Source organism: Zophobas morio, unplaced genomic scaffold (genome assembly GCF_036711695.1).
Source record: "Zophobas morio isolate AGI-343-1 ecotype UQ-CSIRO unplaced genomic scaffold, CSIRO_AGI_Zmor_V1 ptg000040l, whole genome shotgun sequence".
Lineage (NCBI taxonomy): Eukaryota > Metazoa > Arthropoda > Insecta > Coleoptera > Tenebrionidae > Zophobas > Zophobas morio.
The window spans coordinates 2,613,398-2,621,520 of record NW_026972145.1 but is presented as its reverse complement, the minus strand read 5'-3'; the positions used below and the strand labels follow the sequence as shown (position 1 = coordinate 2,621,520).

General features: G+C 32.2%; 1 protein-coding gene across 1 annotated transcript; it reads right to left on the bottom strand.

The window, feature by feature from the left end:
• Positions 1 to 718: 718 nt before the first annotated feature.
• On the bottom strand, positions 719 to 2,163 carry LOC135140492 (chitin deacetylase 7-like). Its single transcript, XM_064071066.1, has 4 exons — positions 1,974 to 2,163; positions 1,724 to 1,920; positions 1,279 to 1,671; positions 719 to 1,223 (listed from the first exon to the last, which is right to left on the bottom strand). The coding sequence occupies exons 1-4, from the start codon at positions 2,124 to 2,126 to the stop codon at positions 809 to 811; spliced, it is 1,158 nt and encodes a 385-aa protein (XP_063927136.1). The 5' UTR covers positions 2,127 to 2,163; the 3' UTR covers positions 719 to 808.
• Positions 2,164 to 8,123: the final 5,960 nt, after the last annotated feature.

Here is an 8,123-nt window from a genome sequence, read left to right as displayed (position 1 = left end):
GAAACATGGAGAAATCGAGACATGAAAAGATCGAATTAATAATTAAAAAAAATTAATAAAACCGATAAAACAAAAAATTGGAAAATTGAAAAATCGATAAATCGAGAAATCGGTAATTGAAAAATTGAAAAAAGACTGAGAAATGAAAACATTCAATAACCGAAAAATTGAAAAATCGAATAATCGAATTCCGAAAAGTAGAACAATCGAAACATCAAACAATCGAAAAATTTAAAATTAAAAAAATCAAAGATTCCACATATCGAAAAATTAAAAAAAAACACAAAATTGAAAAATTCCTAAAATCAAAAAATCCATGTCGAGAAATCCAAAATTCGAAAAGTCGAACAATAAAAAATCCGGAAATCGAAACGTGAAAAATGGAAAAATGGAAAATTTAAGAAATCGAAGAACTGAGAAATCCAAAAAATAAGAAACAGAGAATTCTGAAAAATCGCCAAATTGGATTCTCGCAAAATTGAAAAATTAGAGAATCAAAAAGTCGAAAAATTCAAACATCGAGAAATCGAGGCATGGAAAGATCGAGAAGTCAAGGGAGCGAAAAATCGAAAAATTAGTAATTAAAAAATTGAAAAAATTGAGAAATCGAATTCCGGAAAGTAGAACAATCGAAATAAATTTCGACCAATTTTTTTCAATAATTGTTTATTTTTTGTTAAAAACTTCCGATACATTTTGGAATAATTTACGGTATATGTTGTTTTTAATAAAGTTATTATTTAAATAATAATAGTAGTAATAACAAATATTTAATGACAGAGGGTTTCAAGATAAAATTTTGTAAGAACTAGTCTCCCTTCTGCTTTTCGCCTAGAGGATTCCCCAGCCATGGGTACACATCTGGACAACGAGCGTTAGCTACGTAACAGATGGGCAGGTACCTAACATCACCAGTTTCTGTCGTTTCGACACAGATATATTTACTGCACTCAGTTTCTGTTGGTATCCCAGCTGTTTTAAACTCATTCAGCGGAACCGGATTTCGTGCCCAGTCAATAACTTGCTTCAAATTGACAAGAAATACGTCGTCCATGGTTGCCACCGCGTCTAAAAATTTAGCGAACCCCTGGTAACTATTTTGGACATTTCGGAACCAATCGGACGGTATTATTATTGTTACTGGATATCTACTGCCAGTACCACCGTGGGAGCCAGCAGCTATGTTGTATAGCAACCAATCAGCAATCTCGTCTGCAGTTCCGCTAAAACGACAATTAGATAATAAGAACCCAAAAAAATGGGTAGTTCCAAGCGTACGTAACATTGCAGCTTCCGAGATTGTTACAGTCCATCCAGTCCATGCCTCCACATCCCTGTCGATCTACTATGGGGGCAATCCAAAACCCGGGATGCGACTCTACGGGACAAGTGGTACCTGTCCGGCACTCCTGAGTCGACTTATAGTCAAGCGTGTACGGATAGACGTCGAATCTACTATCCGACGACCACGAACTGTCGTACTCAAAACCAGACGCCACATAGGAATTAATAGAAACGTCGCCTTGTAGCTGGAGTTGTGGGGTTCGCACACCCACGATATCTTCCTTAGGGATGTTGGCAAAATGAGAAATGATGGTCCGCTGTCCTTCGAATTCTTGTATCAACGTATCTACTGACGCAGTCGCCCAATACAACTCCGAATAGTTCGAACTGAAATTACCATAATCACAAAAGGAAAACAACGTTTTTGCTAATTTCGTACGTTATGGAGTTCACGCCGATTTCGAAGCCGTTTATGTATAAATCGTGAACTATGTAGTAGTTGGTGTATTCGTGGGGAACGAAAAACGTCCCACTTATGGGGGCTCCGTCAGGATTTTTGCGGTTGAAGAGAAGTGGTTCCCAAAGATTGTCGTATAAATCTTCCGTGACGGCTTCGCTGAAGGTTAGACTTACCAACTGAAAGTTAAGTACCTACGTTAACGAAGAAAAAGACATTGATGATTTCGTACCCGTGGAGTGTCTTCAAACGGCGAAATAGGAGACTTGCCAGTTGTACATGCACAGTTATTTTCAAGAGTGCAGACACTAGAATTGCATTCTTCTGCTAGTTCGCCCACTGAAGAGGCAAAAATACAAACTAAGTACGCGAGAAGTACTTTCATTTTGAATCGTTTCCGATGCACTACAGACCACAAAAATCGCTTCAGTTTATATACAGTTTTACGAGATGATGATGTATTTTTTGAGATAATATTGTGGGTGACAGTTTCAAATGACGTGATTGGATAGGTACTTCTCACTAGTACGTATTTGAAACACGTAAACAATTGCAACATGTTTTGGTAAGACCCCATCAAAAATTTCTTAAATATTTCTTTCTTTCTAAAGTTTGAAAAACGTTGCACTGGATTCACAATGAAGAAGAGTCGACCAAAGTAAAAATAAAGACCAAACAAGGCTTATGAAGCCCATCTATTAGTTTATTCGCTTTAATGTATTATTGATACCGTTTTCAAATTACACCAAAATTGAAAAATCGAAAACTTAATAATTGAAAAATTGAAACATTTTAAATGAAAAAAATCGGTGAACCGAAAAATTGAAAAATCTATAAATCGAGAAATTGAACAATCTAAAAATTAAACAATTTAAAAATCGAAGAATTGGAAAACCAAATCCTTAAAATTCGTCAATCACCAAATCCTCAAAACAACAAATCCTTAAGTCCTCAAAATCCTTAAAACACCCAATCCTCAAAATCACCAAATTTTCAATTCTTCAAAATTCTCAAATGCTTGAAATTCCGAAATTCTTAAAATCCGGGAATCACCAAATTCTCAAAAATCAAATCCTCAAAATATTCAAATTCTCAAAAAACTCACATCGGCAAATCATCAAACTCTTAAAATCACCAAATCCTCAAAATCGTTAAAAATCTCAGATCCTCAAATCATTAAATTTGCAACTACTTGAATCACCAAATCCTCACAACATCAAATCTTCAAAATCCTCGGATCCTCAAATCGCCAAATCCTAAAAATCCTCAAATCACCAAATCTTTAAAATCCCCAAAACCCTCAAATCTTCAAAATCCTCAAACTATTAAAATCCGTAAGTCACCAGATCCTCAAACCACCAAATCATCAAATTCTCAAAACTCTCAGATCACCTTCCCAAATCACCAAATTCTAAGAATCCTGAAAATCGTCAAATTACCAAATCCCTAGACTCAAATCATTAAATCCGCATAATACTCAAATCACCGAATCCTCAAAATTTTCAAAACCCCAAATCCTCAGATTCTTAGAATTCCCAAAACCTTCAAATCTTCAAAATCTGTAAATCACCAAATTCTAAAAATTCCCAAATGCTCAGAACATGAAATCTTCAGACCGTCAAAACACCAAATCTTGAAAATCCTCATACTAAAGTCGCCAAATCCTCGAAAGTGTTAAATCCTCCACATATTTAAATATCTCAAAAGTTCTCAAAATCCGCAAATCAAATCTTCAAATCCTCGAAATACCAAATCCTGAAAATCCGTAAATCACCAGATCTTAAAAACATCAAATCCTCAAAATCATAAAATTCTCGAAATCATCAAATTTTCAAAATCCCCAATCAACAAATCATCAAAAACTTCAAATCACCAAAACCTCAAAAATATCAGATCCTCAAATCATTAAATCCCCAAAACCCTGAAATCCTCAAAATCTGCAAATCACCAAATCCTTAAATACTTAAATGCTCAGAACACAAAATCCTCATCCTAAAGTCGCGAAATTCTAAAAATCCTCAAAATACTCAAATCCGCAAATCAAATCTCCAAAACAAAACGCTCAAATGTTTAAATCCTGAAATTTTCATATTACTAATATCCTCAGAATCCCAAATTCTTCAAAACCCTGAGATTACCTAATCTTCAAACTCGTCAATTATCCAAAATCCTCAAGCAAATCAAACCTTCAAATCGTCGGAAGATCAAATCCTCAAAATATACAAATCTTCAAAATCCACAAAACATCAAATCTTAAATCCCTGAACGAAAATCACCAAATTTTCAATTCTTCAAAATTCTCAAATGCTTGAAATCCCGAAATTCTTAAAATCCGGGAATCACCAACTTCTCAAAAACCAAATCCTCAAAATATTCAAATTCTCAAAAAACTCACATCGGCAAATCATCAAACTCTTAAAATCACCAAATCCTCAAAATCGTTAAAAATCTCAGATCCTCAAATCATTAAATTTGCAACTACTTGAATCACCAAATCCTCACAACATCAAATCTTCAAAATCCTCGGAATCTCAAATCGCCAAATCCTAAAAATCCTCAAATCACCAAATCTTTAAAATCCCCAAAACCCTCAAATCTTCAAAATCCTCAAACTATTAAAATCCGTAAGTCACCGGATCCTCAAACCACCAAATCATCAAATTCTCAAAACTCTCAGATCACCTTCCCAAATCACCAAATTCTAAGAATCCTGAAAATCGTCAAATTACCAAATCCCTAGACTCAAATCATTAAATCCGCATAATACTCAAATCACCGAATCCTCAAAATTTTCAAAACCCCAAATCCTCAGATTCTTAGAATTCCCAAAACCTTCAAATCTTCAAAATCTGTAAATCACCAAATTCTAAAAATTCCCAAATGCTCAGAACATGAAATCTTCAGACCGTCAAAACACCAAATCTTGAAAATCCTCATACTAAAGTCGCCAAATCCTCGAAAGTCTTAAATCCTCCACATATTGAAATATCTCAAAAGTTCTCAAAATCCGCAAATCAAATCTTCAAATCCTCGAAATACCAAATCCTGAAAATCCGTAAATCACCAGATCTTAAAAACATCAAATCCTCAAAATCATAAAATTCTCGAAATCATCAATTTTTCAAAATCCCCAATCAACAAATCATCAAAAACTTCAAATCACCAAAACCTCAAAAATATCAGATCCTCAAATCATTAAATCCCCAAAACCCTGAAATCCTCAAAATCTGCAAATCACCAAATCCTTAAATACTTAAATGCTCAGAACACAAAATCCTCATCCTAAAGTCGCGAAATTCTAAAAATCCTCAAAATACTCAAATCCGCAAATCAAATCTCCAAAACAAAACGCTCAAATGTTTAAATCCTGAAATTTTCATATTACTAATATCCTCAGAATCCCAAATTCTTCAAAACCCTGAGATTACCTAATCTTCAAACTCGTCAATTATCCAAAATCCTCAAGCAAATCAAACCTTCAAATCGTCGAAAGATCAAATCCTCAAAATATACAAATCTTCAAACTCCTCAAACTATTAAAATCCGTAAATCACCAGATCCTCAACACCAAATCATCAAATTCTCAAAACCCTCAAATCATCAACATCTTTAAATGATCGAATCCTCAAATCCTAAGAATCCTGAAAATTGTCAAATTACCAAATCCTTAGACTCAAATCATTAAATCCGCATAATACTCAAATCACCGAATCCTCAAAACTTTCAAAACGCCAAATCCTCGAATTCTTATAATTCCCAAAACCTTCAAATCTTCAAAATCTGTAAATCACAAAATTCCCAAATGCTCAGAACATGAAATCTTCAGACCGTCAAAACACCAAATCCTCAAAATCCTCATACTAAAGTCGCCAAATCCTCGAAATTATTAAATCCTCCAAATATTTAAATGTCTCAAAAATCCTCAAAATCCGCAAATCAAATCTTCAAATCCTCGAAATACCAAATCCTCAAAATCCGTAAATCACCAGATCTTCAAAACACCAAATCCTCAAAATCATCAAATTCTCGAAATCATCAAATCTTCAAAATCCCCAATCAGCAAATTATCAAAAACTTCAAATCACCAAATCTTCAAAAATATCAGATCCTCAAATCATTAAATCCCCAAAACCCTGAAATCCTCAAAATCTGCAAATCACCAAATCCTCAAAATATACAAATCTTCAAAATCTCAAAACTATTAAAATCCGTAAAGCACCAGCTCTTCAAAACACCAAATCATCAAATTTTTAAAACCCTCAAATCACCTTCCCAAATCACCAAATTCTTGGAATCCCCAGGACCCTTTCAAATCCTCATAGTCAAATCATTAAATCCGCATAATATTCAAATCACCGAATCCTCGAAATTTTCAAAACGCCAAATCCTCGGATTCTTTGTCTCAAAAATCCTCCAAATCCGCAAATCAAATCTTCAAATCCTCGAAATACCAAATCCTCAAAATCCACAAATCCTCAAATTCTGTAAATCATCAGATCTTCAAAACACCGAATCCTGAAAATCATCAAATTTTCAAATCTTCAAAATTTCCAATCACCAAATCATCAAAATACTCAAATCACCAAGTCCTCAAAATCTTCACAACGCTAAATCCTCGCATCAAATCTTCAAAATCTTCGGATCCTCAAATCGTCAAGTCCTAGGAATCCTCAAAATCACTAAATCCTTAAAATCTGCAAATCAGCTAAAAATTAAACAATTTAAAAATCGAAGAATTGGAAAACCAAAAAATCTAAACCGAGAACTTGAAAAATCTAGAACTTAAAAATTGAAAAATTAAAATACCTATCGAAAAATTGAAAAGCCGAGAAATCGAAACACCAAAAAATGAAAAAATTGAAGAACCGAAACATTGCAAAATCCCAGAATTGAAATACTGAAAAAGTGAAAAATGAAAGGAAAATTGAAAAATCGAAAAAGTGAAAAAATTCAAAACTGAAATCTTGAAAAACTGAAAAATGGAAAGAAAACTAAAGAATCGGAAAAGTGAAAAAATCCAAAACTGAAACATTGAAAAATTCAGAAATCGAAAACTTGAAAAATTACAATTGAAGAAAAAATTGAAAAATCAAGAAATAGAGAAATGGGAAAATCAAAAAATCAGTTAATCGAAAAATTGAAAAATCGAAAAATTTAGAAACGTCAAAAATTGAAAACTGGAAAATAAAAAAAAATTAAAAATCGTAAAACTGAAATATCGGAAAATTGAGAAATTGAAAAATGAAGAAATTCGAGAAACCGAAAATTTGAAGAATCGCGAAATCGAAGAATCGGTAAATTGAAAAATCCCAATAGTAATATGTCGAAAAATTGAGAAATCGAAATCGAGCAAAACTGAAGTATCGTAAAGTTAATAAATTGAAAAACTGAAAATTTTTGAGAAAAAAATCGTATCAAAAACTAAAAATTCAAAAAATCGAGAAATTGAACAATCAAAAAATCAAAACATTGAAATCCCAGTAAGTTGATAAAGAGGAAAATTTAAAAAAAACAAAAATTTTAAAAATCCAAGAATTGAACAACAAAAAAAATCTAAGCCTGAAAACTCAGAAAATCGAATGATCGAGAACTCAAAACATCAAAGAAAACAAAAAATCTAAAATTTAAAAATTTCGACAAATTGAAAAATCATTGAACTGAAAAATCGAAAAATCGAGATAGTGAGAAATCTAAAAATCTAAAACTTTAAAAACTGAAAAATTAAAATATCGAAAAATTTAAAAACCGAGAAAACACAATATCAAAAATTTGAAAAATTGAAGAAAGAAAGAGGAACCTACCTTTGCGAGAGATTTTTTTAAAATAAATAAAATTTGTTTCTATTTTTTTGTGTACTTTAATAACTTATTAGGAGTACATTTTTCATCACCAGGATTTGCATATTTTTATTATAAATATATTTTGAAAATGATCTCTCGGCAAATGAAAACATATACGAGCACTTTTTTCGAGTAAACAATGAAGGGAGAAGTTACTGGGCGTCGGAAAATTAAAAAATTGGAAAAAATTGAAAAAACAAAAAATTGCAAAATCGATAAAACGGAAAATCGACTGGAATTTGTTTTTACGATTTTTTAACATCGTTTTTTTTAATTTTTTAATCTGTATTTCAATTTTTCGATTTTTGGAATTTTCTGTTTCTCATATCTAGGTTTATCGATTTTTTTGAGTTTTTCGATGTTTCCGTTTATATTTTTTTTAAGTAAATATTTCCATTTTGAATTTTCCGATTTCGGCCTATTTCGATTTCTCGATCTTTTGAAGTCTCAAGTTTTCGATTTCGATTTCTTGGTTTTTCGATTTTCAAAATTTTCGATTTTTCTAGTATATATTTTAATTTTTTCATTTTTCCCTTTTATAA